A 17,476-nucleotide genomic window follows, 5' to 3' on the forward strand; every position below is an offset into this window, starting at 1 on the left:
TACGATCGAAATGCGACGTTCTTTGTAAGAGAACAGGCTGCACTGTTTTGCCTTATTTGCTCTTAGTAGATCCCATAGGACCGACCCCAACTAGCCTATGTCAATCCCGTACTCTAGACCATTTCCCTGCAAAGTGGGTAAGGCTAGCCTCAGGCGTTTGACCTCCAACTTTGGAAAGCCAGACAGACAGACAGACAGACATTCTCATACCCAAAATTAAGCTGTTCGCTAGTGCAGACTATAGAAGACTTAGACTCACATCCTATGCATGATCTACCATCCGGCCCGTGAGATTAGGGTATTACCTGAAATTACCTGAGGGGCCACTATATCTCTAGTGGCCTCGATGAGGACAGGACGTCGGTGGCTGTCTAAGGCACTCTATTTGCCCTGATGATTTTATCTAGGTGGAGTTCGAATTGTAGCAGTGTTTTGACATTTACGGCTTTGGCGGATATACAACGGTGAATATTGTACACTGGTGAATATTGTACACTGGTGAATATTATAAAGCGGTGAATATTATACAACGGTGAATATTATACAGCGGTATTATACTGCGGGGTATATTATATATCGATGAATATTATACAGTGCTTAATATTATACAACAGTGAATATCATACAGCGGTGAATATTATACATCGGTGAATATTATACAGTTGTGAAATATGAACTTATTATCTCTTGACATAGGACAATCCCACGTATATAATAAAGTAGCAGCAGACCCCATACAGTGCATCTAAAGATATTAATTTAATAACAATATAAATATCCATCATACGTACTCTCTGTAATTAACTTCTCATAAAGCTTAAATTAAAGAGCTCGGTAGCTGCACAATACTAGAGTTATGTATCCAGGTTTGTTAATTAATTATTTGTTGTATATAGTTATATAATTTTTAACAAATATATCGTTTTACACGCATTCAGGCACTTCAATAATTTATTGTACAATATTATTTATTATATTTATGTTTTCCGCAGAGGAATATGTGCAAACATGACCAGCAGCATGTCCCTGCAAAATAAACGGCCTCGAATAATACAAGAATAATACAGTAAGCTATTATATAATACAGTGGGCCAGGGCGCGCGCGATTTCATCATAAGTAAAAACGAGTCAACCCGAGTTGGTGCAAAATGGCCTCTACAGGTAGTGACTGTGGGTCGCCCTGCACCTAAACCGCGGGCCTGTTTCCTGCCTCCTACACCCACCCTGGGGAACATGTACAGTGTGGTGAGTGAGAGTGGCTCTCATTCTGGCACACCTGGCCATCTTGGCCTCCTTTGGCGCCTCCCCCACATTACTGCCACAAGGGGAGTGCCATTCACTGGACTGCCAGGGACAGCCCATTTCCTTTGGCTGTGCGTGTGTGTGTGTGTTATCCGTTTCCTGCCATTTTATCGCTTTTTTCAGAAGCAGGCGAGATAAAAATGGTGTTATGTGCATGTTACACAGCCTGGCACTGGTGCCATCCGTGACGTGTTAGGTAACTTTGGGTGGGAAGGACGAGGGGGTCACTTCATGTTCAGTGTTCTACAGTGGTAGTGAACAAGTGTTGTGGTGTTCTGGTTAGTGTTCACCGTGTTTTAGCAGACTATTGTGTGTGTGTGTGTTGAGATAAAGCATATTGTTAACAAAGCAATAGTCAGCAAGGACTCTGCTACCGGCACCCCTATAGTGTCAGCCTTTACTAAATACAGTTTGATTGTACTTAAATTTTGCCAGATCTTCATGGTAAAAGTTTACACAGGAATTTTAAAGTGTTTTGCTTCAGTATTCACAATATCCAGTGAGTATCTAGTGAGGAAGACTCATTTCCGCTGCACACAACTTCTACAGCCGTGGTCGAGCCCCTAGATAGGTAACTTTGCACGCAAGATGGTTCACCATCAGGTAATAAAACCAAATCGAACCCAGCTTGCCTGTACGCAATCCAACGTGAGTTTATCCGAGTTTACCTAAGGTCTTCTATCTCTCTAGTGACCTTGACAAGGTCTGGAAGCCAGTGGCTTGTCAAAGGCCCTCCCCCTCTCCCATTTATTCTCATAATTTTCTTGATCCAGATTTTGAAATTCGGCAGTGGTTTGGCATTAATGGCTTCGGCGGGTAGACTATTCCATGGGTTTATAACCGAGTGAAAAAAGCATCTGTTTTCTGTTCTATATTGTGGTTTGTTGAGCTTGAAACCATTCAAGTATGTTTGAGACAAGAAAAAATATATCTCAAAGGGATAGAGTAGCTTAGGCTATTTCTACCCCCTTGAAACCATTGTTATTTGTTTGTGTTACATCTGACCCTTGAAGTTGTCTGCGTCAACATCCTCCAAATTGTTAAACATTATAAAAGTTTCATTAAGATCAGCCCGTCGTGTCTGGTTTGTGGTGGTGTTAGCCCTGCAACCCTCATTAATTCCTGGTATGAGAGTCGAATACTGTAACATAACCTAACCAAACTCGGCCTAACCTTCTTGATAGTAGGTGCAGTTTGCATGAAGGGTTTGTCCTCCCGATGACTGCATAACCTAATGATATACAATATAAAATTTTATCAATCGGGAAAACAAACTATGACCAAGTGCCCATTAATGATTTGAATGTACTATACAGTATAAAGTTGGAGCAAGAATATATACAGTACAGAGTAACTTCCATGGTGTGTAAGTTGTGTGCTGCTACCTTAAGCTTGCGAATGTAAGGTCCTGTAGCAAAGTGGCCAGTGCAGAAAGTTCACAACTGGAAGTTCCCTGGTTCAGGTCCTGCAGTAGGACAGATATTTGGGCAAGTCTCCTTTCACCTGATGCCTCTGTTCGTTTAGCAGTAAATTGGTACACAGGAGTTTGGCAACTGTTGTGGTTTGCATCCTATGGTAGGTCTGTTGTTGGCCTAGAGAGACATTAATGAGCTTTACTGGATTCTTTTTCCCAACACAGGGGAACCATTATTATGTACACACTGCCAATCCTGGTAATTGCTCAAGTTTTTAATAACTTAGTTTTATATTATTGGTGAAAATATTTTAATAATTAAAATCTTGAGTATTGTGTAGTTTATAAATATGAAATGTAATTAATAATAATTTATTGCATTTAGGAACAGGCAAACAGTGTATATATATTGTATGCTAGGCTTGTATCAAGGTAACCCAAAGGTCAAACTACTGATTCCCCAGGATTCAACTCCACAAGCTGACCAACTCCCGAGTACTTATTTACTGATAGGTGCGAATTTACGGGCTATTCATGCCCGTGCCACCTCTTGGGTGGCTTAATCTTTATCAATCAATCAGTTGATAGGTGCAAGAATAAAACCAACTGTACTGTGAGACCCTATTTAAGGGTATTGGAGATAGGAGGCAGGTATTGCAATATTTCTTATTTCAGTATATTTTGGGAACTACATTACATATGACATGTTCAGATTTTTTGCTATGCACTGGTGCACATCCCCCCCCCCCCCAATGTCCACTGACTGGCGATCTTGCTATCTACTGTACTGTATATCTGAATTTAGGGAAGAGTTACTTCACCCAGTATTTATTTATTTAAGGCACTCTATGAGCCACACAGTGATCTAGCTGAAAGCTGTTCCTAAGAATTGTTTGTATACCTTTTCTACAGAATTTTAATATATATGAGGTACAGGTATTCATTTTTTTTTTTCAGAAACACATACTGCAGATACTTTATAGAAAAATTTGTTGGATGATCAGTAGAAACTAATTACCAGAATGGTATCCAGTAGTGGAGGTCCAGAAGGGGGAACAGGGAAGGATGGACGGGAAGTTATGGAGGAGGAAGAAGCTATTAGACTGTCACTTACCCCTCACTTACATGCCTTCATGTTGGCCTCTCACCGGCGCAACTCCTGCTGCCCCATGCTTTTTGAGCGAGCTGCCTCTACCTGGTGGGATCCCAGGTATGGTATTACTAGTTACAGTACTAGTTAATTTACTCTAATAATGCAGTTTTGGCCACATTTCTAAAGTGACTAAGTCATTTTTCCGTACGTTAAATTACTGCCTAGGCAATGTAGGAAAAGGGGCTGAAGAATATTCAGAAATATAATTCATATCTATTATATACAGAAATATAATTCATAAATCATAAAATATATCTGGCACTTAATAGTACCATTCATATTAAGTAACATCAGGGGAAAACAAATACCACCACTCACAAGCAAATGTCTATAGGAATAAAAAGTACAGTACAGTACTCTATAGTATTTAAATAATTTTGTAGGTTTGGCAGAAAAGAATTCCACACAGGTTTACAAAAGCTACTATAATTATTAATCATTCACAAATATATTGCTTTTCTGTGTTTACATGAATACCATATTTCTAATTTATTTTCTGATTTTTTTTTATAGCTTTTCTCTTCGTTACCTAAAACATTTACCTGCACTCTTTTAATCACTCATTATTCATTCATATAACATGCTCACAACTGCAAAGGGGTAGTCTTACATCCAAAGTATTTAAACTTGTCAAATTTTAATAATTCCCTATACACATTCATTTTGTATCTATTAATTATTGATATTTCTTGTATACACTGGCAGCCATTATTTCATAAGATCTAGTTCAGTCTTTCTTGTCTTTCTTGCCTAATGCACACCTTTGACCATTCTCATAAATCCATACAATACCCACAAAGTAACTATGGGTATATAATACACCCTTGACATATTCCTGCATATAATAAAATTGGTAAGTCAGGACATCACTAGATTGCATGCATGCACACATGCATTGGGCTAATGCGTATATCTGGACCTAAAAAAAAAAAAAAAAAAATGTGAATGGAAGATTTCTGGCAGTATACAAAACATTTTCTGACAGAAAAATGAGGGCAGTAATCAGAGGCAATATATCAGGCCAGAGAAATGTTACTAGTGGAGTACCACAGGATTCAGTTTTAGCACCAGTAATGTTCATTGTGAAATATAAATAATGCAAATTGAGATCATGCAACTTTAATAACTTTATTTTTTTTTTCAGATTTGACAGTGACATTCTTGAAGGACAATACCAACAGTCATCATTACCAACACTTACTCTTCGGTTTCAATATGCATTAATTTACATAATGATGAGCACCATTACCTGGGCATTGTACTGGGTGATCTTACGCACTTCGCACTGGCCCTCATGCTTTGCTGTTGCCCTAACACTTGCTGTTGCCTCCATCTCACAACTTGTATATACTCGATCAGAGAGCTATAAGGTTTGTATTTACCTCTCATTACAGTTGATTATTACGTATGTATGTATGTATGTGCACATACCCATTCACAACACTGATTAAACATGCACTAGACACACACACACATGCATACATTGCAGGCACATGCACACACCAACTAGGGCAGCCGTGTGAGAGATGATTTCACACAAATGGGAAACGTGTTGGAAATTTTCAGAACATCAGTTATGTGGTTCCATTGAGTCAAACCAATGGTACAGTAGGTAGCAGATCAACCAGATAAGATGTTCTTGCGGATAAGATGTTCAGCTGGAGTTGAAAATGTCTAGCACAATTCAGTTCAGGGAAATAAGTATCATATATGGTACAGTAATAATAGACTGGCATACAGATGCCTTGCATGTGATGTGTAGTCACATGTTTAATATGAACTTGCTGTGGAAGGTGATGGTGGCTGTGTTCATATCAAGTATACATTGTATGCTCTGAATGATTTTTGTTTGTGGTTCTAACATTGGTGATTGCAATTGTTTGACATTGGACGAAAAGTACTTTCGAACACTATAATATCTTGGCTTTTTGGTTATTACTTTACTATCTCCTTTGTGAAGTGGAGCTATGTTAGCAGCTTTTAGTGTCAATGAGATGTCGCCACCTTTCTAGGGTTTTTCCTCGTACTGAATATCCTATATAATATGGCCTGTATTAATTAAAAGTCTTCTCAAAAAGATTTCTCTTCTATTTAGGTACTTATTTTGTACCTTTTTAAATTCTTTTTATTGAATGGAACATGGACTTGAAACTTGCTGTGCTAGTGAAATGAACCTTGTTTGAATCCTGGGCAACATTTCTTCACTCCATTTGTCCTTGTGCACTTGGCAGTAATTGGGAATATGGATGTGAATAAACTGAAGGATTGTATTCTTGGTAAAACCTATAGGGTCAGGTTTAAAACAAGCTGTAGTAGGACAAGCTCATATCCAGCAAAAATATAGCTCAAAAAGTTTCTGTTCTCATTTGTGTGTTCTGAAGGGTAGGTATAAAACACACACACACACACACACACACACACACACACACACATGTAGCTCACTAGGCACCAACACACGCCTTGTCCATCCTGCTGTTACTTCATTTCAAATCTTCATTTGTGTACTAACCATTCACTCCACAGTGCTTGAATGTGTGTGTTTGTTTTAACAATAATGAAATTGTTATTAGGTGCAGATAAGGTAGCAAGTGCATACACTTGCTACCTTGGCACTTGGCATACAGTTGGGCTAATCTTAGACAAGTAGATGTTCTGTAGCAAGTGCATACACTTGCTACAGTTAGCACTTGGTAGCAAGGGCTAATCTTAGACAAGTAGATGTTCATTAAGTTTTTTCATGAGTTTTTAGGGTGCATGGTAAATTGTCCCATGTGGCTATCATTCTTATTCCATTGTGTTATGTCTGTGAAGTTGATATGAATGATACTATCCATTTAAGCTATGATTGTCCTTTTAACAGAGTCATCAGGTAGTTGTGTCTGTAGTCATGTCCGTATCCCTGATGTTGGTGAGCCTTTTGCCATATTCACTACATCAGTCATCCTCCGAGATGATTCCTGATCTCTCGGAAGTGGCAATGTTTGCCATTTGCATTGAAGTAAGTACTGTATATAATACTTTTTGTGCTTTATATTCTAGTCTTTAAGGCAAATATTTGCTCTGCAGACTTGTAATAAATTATGGAGGAGGATAAATTATGGAAAAATTATGGATTAATTTTGTTCAGGGTGTTGATACAAATGGATGCTAGTGCTTTACACAATTGCAGTGAAAATTAGCGAACTCTTGACAAGTAAATTGTCTTAATTATGCCACATATATATACTGTTCATGTACAGGAATTAAGAGATCTATCAAAGTAAGAATATTACACGGTGTAAATCCAGTATATGATTAAGGGATTGGAGTACATCAGGTTTGATGTATGCAAAGGATTCAGTTCTTTGTACCTGAGAATGATGAAGATTTATGTAGGTAAGTTTAAACTTTTATTGATACGTGTATAAGAGATGGCTGCTAAAAGTGAATATGGACCAAAATATGTTACTGTGGTGGAGAGAGAGAAGGCAATGTTGATTATGAGATGTGTAAAAGAAATAATATTATATAGTTAATTGTCCTAATGTATTGTTGGAAAAAAATTGGAATCTGTGCATCAAATTTGAGAGAAGAGTGAGTCAGAGAAGGAAAGTAGCTTCACCTGACTAGCTGCTACAGTGTAACTGTTGGCTAGAGTAGATCATTTGTAGCTAGAGATCATTGTAGGATCAAAGAACCAGAGGTATGTGTGTGTTAGATTGAGTTTTTCCCTGCTGCTGTCTGTCACTAAGAAAGTACATATACAAATGCACAGAATTGCACATTAATCCCTTCTACTCGTGACTTATCACTCGAGCTGGCCAACATTATATCAATTGATAGCCCTTCTTAACATTAAGACTTGTCATGCATGGCATGGGATTTATTGTCAGTAGGAGAACCAGAGCAGAGTTTGGAGGCAGGCCACTTTTCTGCTGTTTGACCCTCTACCAGGTGACCATCAACATGGGTGCCACTTTTAGGGTGGGCCAGATGGAGTTTCACCGTTTGTTCCAAGAGAATATGCAACTGAGCTAAGCATTCCACTTCAACTGATTTTTCAGGCATCCCTGTGTACAGGATTCCTAGCAGATGTATGGAAAAAAGCTAACATAGTTCCAATCTATAAAAGTGGCAGCAGGGAAGACCTCCTCCCCCCCCCCTTTTCCCTCAGTTATAGATCAGTATCATTGACAAGTGTAATAGTCAAAATATTGGAAAAAATAATGAAAACTAAATGATTGACTAGGGAAACAACCTGGCTACTTCCATTAGGATTCAACGCCACAAGTTGTCTTGCAACACATTCTGTGCTTGTGTTCCTAATGCAAGTGCAATCAAAATAAACAGTTTCATATCTGGCAACCAGTTATGCTTTGAGACTGGCAGTCTTTCTCTGGTACACCAGTGTATACCACTGGCTGTACCAGTGGTACACACTGTGTACCATAAGCATAAGATACATAAGCCACACTGTGTACATAAGGCATTACCTTTAAAATTAAAATGTTGAAATTTTCTTGTCTATCGGCACCGCAGTCTCTCTTATCACAATTACTGTACCAGATACAGTACCGTCTAGCATCATGAAATCTACATCTTTATTTCTTATTTCCTTTGCCCCTTCCAGATTGGTGAAGCCAGTTCCATCCACAACTTTAAAATGAAATATGAGGAAAAACATTAGAGTTGAGATGGGTAAAGGTAATTAGCACACCAGGTATGACTGGCTAAGAGGAGGGGGACATGAAGAGTTAGACCTCTCTTTCTTTGTAGTCACTGATGGGTAAACACCAATAGGTAACCACCAATCTTTACTCATAACCCTCCCTTGTCCCTGTATTACAGCACCCTATAATTATAGCACAATGTGTGTGTGTGTGTGTGTGTACTTATTACACCACTTTGTTCTTGTCCCCAAGATTTGCCAGCCTGGTGATGCCTTTCTTGATTAGCTTCATGTTATCAATTCACATACTGTATATAGTTGTACGTGTGCATAAACCTCCGAGTGATTTTCAGTTGAATGAGTAAAATTGAGTTGTATGTGAATAACTTTTTGACAGGTATATAAATTTGGATGGATCATCTTGTTACTTGAAAAGTATCAACATTAGTAGACATTGATGTGCAATTTTTTTTATATAGGGCTGAAGGCCTGGGGCCAGATTCACGAAGCAGTTACGCAAGTACTTACGAACCTGTACATCTTTTCTCTATCTTTGGCAGCTTTATTTACAATTATTAAACAATTAATGAGCTCCGAAGCACCAGGAGGCTGTTTATAACAATAACAACAGTTGATTGGCCAATACGCTTGTAAACTGTTTATTAAATGTGACCAAAGCCGCCAAAGATTGAGGAAAGACATACAGGTTCGTAAGTGCTTGCGTAACTGTTTCGTGAATCTGGCTCCCAGGTCATTCGTTACATACATATTTTAGATTGAACTTTCTAAAAGGCTTTATGCACTTCATCTTTCTTGTTTTAGATTTTACTTATTTTTACAATGTTAATGGTAAACGTATCTTGTGTCTTAAGGAGTAAAGAATTCTGCAAAATAATGATGTTGAAACTCTCTCTAAACACCCATAGGTATTGCTCCTCATCTACACAGTCATTCCCCTGCCACTGTATCTGACTGTGACTGTGACAACTCTGTACTCAATTACTTTTGAGTTCATTAATGGATTCATCGTCGATCATAAGGCAATTCTGATAGGTGTCAGAATAGGCCTGCACATCTGCATCCACCTAATTGGTGCACACATTATGATAATGACTCAGGTGAGACAATTTTTATACACAGAATTTCTACAATAAGATTTGGTATGGGATTACATACTTTCATTATATCATTTTATTTATGTAGTATGTGTCCCTATAATGTAAAGGGGCATTGTTTTTTTAAAGTTTTTATACAGGTTTGGCCCCCTTTATAGGCATAGGGAAGTCAACAGATATTGTTTGTTAAACATACAAGCTATTCGTGTACTTGTGCTTTTGATATCTGCATTGGTATATTTATTTATATTCATATAAAAGTCTACATCCATTTCTATCCATGAGATATATCTTGAAAAATTCTGCAGTTGTTTTGATATATTTATTCATTATTGTATGTGTCTCGGACATGTAATACTCGGTACCAATGACCTTGCAGTTATATACAGGGAAATAACAGTACAGTACAATCAGGCTCGGGTACATATTATACACTTTTGCCTTTGCAAAATGTAGGGGCCTGATAGCTGAGTGGACAGCGCTTCGGATTCGTAGTCCTGAGGTTCCGGGTTCGATCCCCGATGGAGGCGGAAACAAATGGGCAGAGTTTCTTTCGCCCTGGTGCTCCTGTTCATCTAGCAGTAAATAGATACCTGGGAGTTAGACAGCTGCTACAGGCTGCTTTCTGGGTGGGGGTGACAAAAAGGAGGCTTGGTCGAGGACCGGGCCACAGGGACGCTAAGCCCCGAAATCTTCTCAAAGATAACCTCAAGATATGTAGGAGTATAATCCAAAAAATGTGTAAAATAAGAAATGCCAGTTCTGGATCCTACTATGTGAAACACCAACTCCATTCACTTAAAACTCCAACTTGTGCCATGTGACACTCCAGCTACATCCACATGAAGCACTAGGTCAAGCTCATGCCATGTGAAGCACTAGGTCAAGCTCATGCCATGTGAAGCACTAGGTCAAGCTCATGCCATGTGAAGCACTAGGTCAAGCTCATGCCATGTGGAGCACTAGGTCAAGCTCATGCCATGTGAAGCACTAGGTCAAGCTCATGCCATGTGAAGCACTAGGTCAAGCTCGTGGCATTGTTGTGTGCTAAGGAACATGGTTGCACTACATAAAATTCATACTGCAGGATATGTGTGCAATAATGAGGGTCTATTGTACAGAAAATCAATTGAAAAATTATTATAGATATTTATGATATAAAATTATAAAATAATTTCTCTGTTTATTACTACCTGTATAGATAATCAACACTGATTTAAAGAGAGGAAGTCATCATAAGGGTTTTCTTACAATAAATAGTTGTGGAAATTAAAAAAAATCTAATGACACATTCACAATTGCTATAACAAATAAAACATTTGATGCAAGAATTATTGACCAAAAGTTAGAGTAGAACTAAAACGTAGTTAGAACTTCGAGTGTAAGAATTGAATATTCTTGATTACAACAGCATATAATAGATATACATTTGATGTTATGCACGAATGTATATCCTTTATAATTTTTTATTAAAATTTGAAGGCTAAATTACATAATGAACATATGAGAAAAATTGCCATGGTTAAATTATGTCTTGAGTAAACGTTTTAATTTTAGTTCCACAAATAATATTATTTTGAATGGTCCTTTACATATCAGTGGTATTGAACTTTGTTTTAAAAAGAGTACGTACTGATATGATACCATATTTCTATGACTCTTGGGTAATCTCAGGTGCGGATGCGTGGTACCTTCATGAGCATTGGACAATCGTTGCTAGTCCGAGGCCAGTTAGAGGTAGAGAAGGCACTGAAGGAGAAAATGATTCACTCGGTAATGCCTCCTAAAGTAGCTGATTGGCTCATGAAAGAAACTCTCGCTGAGGAAAATGAAGACTCTGCCAATTATGGAGAAGATGGTGCCATACTGAGAAATGTAAGTTGTTCACCATTAGAATGCATTTCATCTGCAGAGTGAGGGGAAACGCTGCACTTCAGCTGTTGCATGATTAAAATATTTTTGAGTACAGTTCATGGGGATCTTTGTTTTCAAAAGCATGCATAATATTTTGTTACAGCTTTGGTATATGCATACAGTATAATCATATAAATATTGTGGATAGCTATAATTAATTTCAAATGATAAAAGTGTCAGAATGGAGTACAATTTTGCAAATACATGCACGGCATATCAGGTAAGTCTTGTATGTAACACGATGGTTACATTATACATAGAACATTAGTAGTAGAACACACTAAGGTGTTCATGAAAGTACGAGAAATCTTAAGCTAATTCCGGTTACTTAAAACTAGTGAATGTTTGTATAGTTATTATGTTAATGGAAAATTATACTTAAAATAAGATAATGATGAGTCATCAAGCTGGAGAGAAAAAGGGAGATGTGCTTGTTACATTGGGTGTATCGGTATGTCTTGCTGAGGCAACACATCACCCTTCCAAAGTCAGGGGTACCTCACCTCCCAGCTGGCAGCTATTCTTAACTCTAGAGGAGAGTTATCATGACTAGTGGCTTAGTGTGGATGGGTCAGATCAGATGTAGTAGTTCATTTATTTCCAGTGCAATCACTTGCATAGAAATAGGCAGTCATACCAGTACTGGCAATGATTCTTTGTGTAATTTTTGATTCCTTATGCAGGTTTCCATATCACACAGGGCAGAATTGTACAAGAAATTCACTAAAGGTTTTGGTCACTCTTTGGTAGATTTATGGAAGTTAAACATTAATAATGCATACATATAAAGAAAGGAAAGGTGGGTAGTAGTAGGGAGTAGGGTATGGGGTAGGAATCCCATACATTTTCAGTTTTCAATTAGCATTGGAACTGTGGTTGGTGTTGTGGTGTTAAGTTAGTTGGTGTGTGTGTGTGTGTGTGTGTCTAAATTGGTGTTGAAAGTGGCTGATATGATATTAATGGCAAACTTGACTTGTTTGCCATTAATATATCAATATTGTTGGTTGCTTGTTTGATGGGGTCCAGTTTGGTTGTTAAAGGACTGTAGTAAAGTAGCTTACATTGTCTGCTGCAGATTTAATTTTTTGTTTCAACTATCCATTGCAACTTAGACAAGACATGGATAATGTGGCAGATAAACAAATAAAAATGGCAACAAAATGCTAAAAACTGCCATATCCTTAATTTTATGCATATATTTCAGCACGAGTCTCAAGACGGATAATGTCCTTGATAAATAAGGGGGAACAAAATAGGTTTTCTGCATTTGGCAATTGATGTTTCATACATAGTTAATTAACCAGTTCATTGTTCAATTGAATCCTGAAAAATAACTGTAATGCCTTGTGGGATTTCCAGAACTCATAAGACCTGCTGGGCACAGATATGAGTTACTGCATTACAGTACTGAAATACCTTGTTTGTTCATTTTTCAGCAAGTTGATGCAGAGTATATATGTCTACTACTGTATACAAATGTTGCCATTTACCACAGGTGCCATCACCGAGAACATCTCATACAGGCGATATCCAGACACTCTTCAGGCCATTCAACATGCATGGAATGGACAACGTCAGTATTCTCTTCGCTGACATTGTTGGCTTTACACGGATGAGTTCCAACAAAGTAAGATGAACTATATATATCCATACAGACGATTGACCATTCCATTTCCTTGCCATTTGTTTAATACTGTATTTGAGAAATAGGAAATTGGCTGTTTTATGTTAATGCTGTTTATTTTCATGAATGCTGTACAAATTGAGTTATTGTAGATGATGTTTTTTTACAGTATTGAAGTCGACTGCATATATATTTTATCTAATAGTACAAAAAAAATTTAACACTCTAATCGAGCAAGCACTATATTTGTTCATTGATGTCGAATTTAGTTTGTATGATGGTGCTGGCAGGTATGTAGCTTTGGCAAATGTCAATACATAGAATAATTTTTATGACATTTTTAATGTTTTTTTTTTTCAGACAGCAGAACAGCTTGTGGGTCTTCTGAATGATTTGTTTGGCCGATTTGATGTCCTATGCAAGAAAAATAACTGTGAAAAAATTAGTACACTTGGAGACTGCTATTACAGTGTTAGTGGCTGCCCTGAGCCCAGACCAGACCATGCTGAGTGTTGTGTTAACATGGGATTGGATATGATTGATGCAATTCAGGAATTTGACACCGACACCAAAGAAAATGTCAATATGCGAGTTGGAATTCATACTGGCAAGGTGAGATATTATAGTCTTTCTGAATTATTCAAAATACAGTACAGGTATCCCTGAAGTAGCATGTGGGTTACCTTCTTGCAAACCCCCCACAAAATGTGGTTTCCATGTTTTGCCTACTGCCAGTTTAATTCATTGACTTTTAATCATGTTTTATAATTCTGTGCATAATTGCTTCATGCTTGGCATATACAATAGCCAAGACAAAGAGAAAAAAAAATTGGACATGAAGCCATGGACACATGTACCTCACTGCTTTTAATATAAAATTGTACTCGAGTGGTCAGTTGTTGCTGTAATTAATGGGAAAACGTATGGAATTTGTGTGCTGTTCCTGTATTGTTATCAATTGTCCCCACATAGAAGCCTGCTTGGCTAAAGAGAGCACAAAGTGCTAGCAACGATGTAGAGAAGCACCAAGGTGTGAGTAGACTTCATTAAGATGGCTTTTGCCTCTATGGGTTTTGCAAGCATCTTTCACTGAAATTTAGATATAATATGAAAAGAATTTATTGAGGCATCTTAGGGCTACATTATTTTTAAGGTTTTAATTTGGTATTTCACCATTGTTGCACAACAGTACTTGTAGTTGTAATATGCTGTTCCACTAATTATTCAAACTTCATTAATTTTTACCAGCAGACTGTAATTATTATAATATTATGATCGTTATTTATTTCTTTAAGTGTTGATACAAATAATTGTTTTACAGGTATTATGTGGTATTGTGGGAACAAAGCGTTTCAAGTTTGATGTTTGGTCAAATGATGTGAGTCTTGCCAATGAAATGGAGTCAACAGGAAGGCCAGGTCAAGTTCATGTATCAGAAGCCACCCTTAAGTTCCTACCCAAAGATACATATATTACTGTAGACGGACAAGTTGTTAAAGGTATGAAAACATTATTTAGAATTACATAGATTTTTATTGTGACAATATCAAGTGAAGATGTATGAAAATGTAAATGCTGCAGAATGAAAGTACAGTACACAAACAAATAGGAAAAAAAGTAAAGTAAAACTTGTGTATGCAGAGTGAAGAAAGAACAGAAGCAGAAACAAAGAATTATAATTATAGGTGTGTGCTGTGACTAATATTGCAGTCAAAAATTAATACAGTATTGAATGATGGGCTAGAAAGTAGAAATTAATACATTTTTGAAGGGAAAATACTGTATACAGTGGTTGAAAGAAGTGAGGAAGTTCGCCAATAAAATTGGCAGTAGAGTTAATAAGAAATATTAAAAGTAAGCATGTGAGTATATTACTGAAGATCTCAGTTTGCACAGTGCAAAGGTTAAGTCAGATGAGGGGACTTGTGTTTGTAAGTATATTGTAGTCAGATTTGATGATGTAAGGTAAGAATAGTACAAGATAGAATACTGGAAGAAGTCCAATCATTAATGATTTGAATCAGCTGTTACAAATAAAGTTTGATTCTAATGTAAATAATAATAACAACATAGGATAAAAACCAATACTTGTGTATTTGTGAAATTTATGTAAAGAATTTACACCAATTCTTTTGCACTCTCCTGAGTGCTTTGTCAAGATCTGAATATGTTGTTAAGTCTCATCTTGACAACATATTCAGTGTTTAATCAATGTTTGATTAGACACTGAGATGTAAGTCTCGTCTTAGCCACATACTCAGACCTTGACAAAACACTCAGAAGAATGGGAAAGAATTGGTGTAAATTCTTTACATAAATTTCACAAACACACAAGTGTAGGTTTTTATCCTATGTTATGTCTGTGAGAAGACATTACCATTACTTAATAATGATAATATCTACTTTACTGTTATTGTGACACACACTTAGGAAATAAATGTACAGGTACTGTAATTTTCCTATAAACTTTCCCAATTATAAATGTACAACCATTTATGAATAATGCTTTTGATTTGATTTAATTTGATATGTTTATTCAATAAATTTATTGTAGATAGTGGAATAGGCATAGAGTATTTGCCAGTCGATGGTAAAAAAAAACACCTCATTAGCGATGACTGAGTAGGTTGCCTAAGAAACTGGAGAAGTGACGAGTGTGTTCATAGGTGTCAACAGGAAAGTGCGGTAGTTCTTTGTGTCCTGCTTACCAACCCAGGGCCCCTTAGCATTGTAGGCCCTGGACAAAGCAATGCACTGGGGCCCCCTTCCCAGGTAATGGACATTTGGGGGCTCCCCTCCCCAGATAGTGGGCACTGGGGGCTCCCCCACCCAGATGATGGGCACTGGGGGCTCCCCCACCCAGATGATGGGCACTGGGGGCTCCCCCACCCAGATGATGGGCACTGGGGGCGCTCTCACCCAGATGATGGGCACTGGGGGCTCTCCCATCCAGATGATGGGCACTACCTGTCTGCTACAGTACATAACTATCCTCAGTTATGCATCAATTATTTGTATTATAAATATGTATGAACATTATTTCATACAGCATCCATGAAATGTTGGTGTAATTTTTAAAAGCACATGTTATATGATGGTACAAATATTGTTGATGCGTGGAAAGAAAGATACAAAAAAAGTAACAGTTCTCCTCTGTTTTAGGGCTAAATACATACTTCATTCTGGACTTTGAAAATAAGCAAGTGAGTGCTGACACCCTTGGAAGTGCTGATGATCAATATGAGTCTCATTTGCAGTCCAAGGTTTGTACAGTGAAATTATAACATTTTTGTATGTCTGTATTCCAACTGCATGTTTGATCATATTTTGAAATAAAGCTAAATTTGATTTAGTGTTTATTCAGAAATATGAGAGGCCTTTTAGAGCAATTAGTTGAGTAAATCTTTGTCATTGCAGCCTGCATGATTGTTCCAAATAGTAGTTCCATACAGTATGCTTAATTGATGTGTGTAGGTGCCTTATAATGTAATATATAACTATGTATTATAGCTATAATAAATGAAAATATAAAAATCATTGATAAGTGTATTTTAATGGGGATTACAGGGTTTTCATAATGAACTGGCAGCCAGCAAATTTGACAGTTTCAATCACGACATTGGCCGACTCGGATTTGGAAAAATATACAGCAATAAAAGTAGGCTTTCCGAAAACATACTTAATAGTTTATAATTAGAAATGACAAATACAAATATTATGTGCCATATTTTTTCCATATTGATATTGGAAATTCAGGTCTAGAGTATCACTTGCTCTCTGCTGGTAGACTATATCCTGTGTGCAGATAATGGGTCACAATAACATGGCTTTAAATTAGTAACCCCCTCCCCCCTCCACACACACACATGAAAAGAAGAGAAGTAATGATGTTTCAGTCTGTCCTGCACCCTTATCAAGTCTTGATAAGGCTCCAGGATGAACTGAAACATTGTCTCTGTCCTTCCTTTTATGTATAGGTTGGGTTACTGCTACTACTGTACTACTATACACCCATTCCTGTTGCTAATATTTTATATAACGGCACGGATTACTATTGCCACAAGTTGTGGATGAGCGAAGGCTTTTATTCTGAACTTGTTAACTAACAGATACATGAGTACAGTATAGGATTAAAGTGCAGACAAAAATATAAAGCTGGATGCTCATGGTACGAGGCTTTTAAAGGGGCACAGCTGTGGCTAACTACCGAGGTGCGCTGATACTTGATTGTCAATGATAATATACAGGATCATGGATCTCTGATGGATCAGTGACACTTTTATTATTTGATTACTTCATATCTAAA

General features: G+C 37.4%; 1 protein-coding gene across 15 annotated transcripts in view; it reads left to right on the top strand.

The window, feature by feature from the left end:
• The first annotated feature begins 1,091 nt into the window (after positions 1–1,091).
• Ac13E (Adenylyl cyclase 13E) overlaps positions 1,092–17,476 on the top strand; it is a 46,030-nt gene continuing 29,645 nt past the window's right edge. For 4 of the 15 annotated variants that reach the window (XM_045746429.2, XM_045746435.2, XM_045746434.2 and 1 more), the window contains exons 1-10: positions 1,092–1,245; positions 3,674–3,926; positions 5,014–5,239; positions 6,730–6,867; positions 9,444–9,635; positions 11,307–11,507; positions 13,042–13,173; positions 13,531–13,782; positions 14,492–14,669; positions 16,333–16,433. In XM_045746429.2, coding sequence (XP_045602385.1) covers positions 3,739–3,926; positions 5,014–5,239; positions 6,730–6,867; positions 9,444–9,635; positions 11,307–11,507; positions 13,042–13,173; positions 13,531–13,782; positions 14,492–14,669; positions 16,333–16,433 — 1,608 coding nt within the window. In that variant the 5' untranslated portion in view covers positions 1,092–1,245; positions 3,674–3,738. Of the gene's footprint in view, positions 1,246–1,365; positions 1,951–3,673; positions 3,927–5,013; positions 5,240–6,729; positions 6,868–9,443; positions 9,636–11,306; positions 11,508–13,041; positions 13,174–13,530; positions 13,783–14,491; positions 14,670–16,332; positions 16,434–17,476 lie in introns of those variants that run through there. The other 11 variants (XM_045746430.2, XM_069328264.1, XM_045746433.1 and 8 more) reach the window with 10 other exon arrangements.

Source organism: Procambarus clarkii, chromosome 21 (assembly GCF_040958095.1).
Source record: "Procambarus clarkii isolate CNS0578487 chromosome 21, FALCON_Pclarkii_2.0, whole genome shotgun sequence".
NCBI classification, from domain to species: domain Eukaryota; kingdom Metazoa; phylum Arthropoda; class Malacostraca; order Decapoda; family Cambaridae; genus Procambarus; species Procambarus clarkii.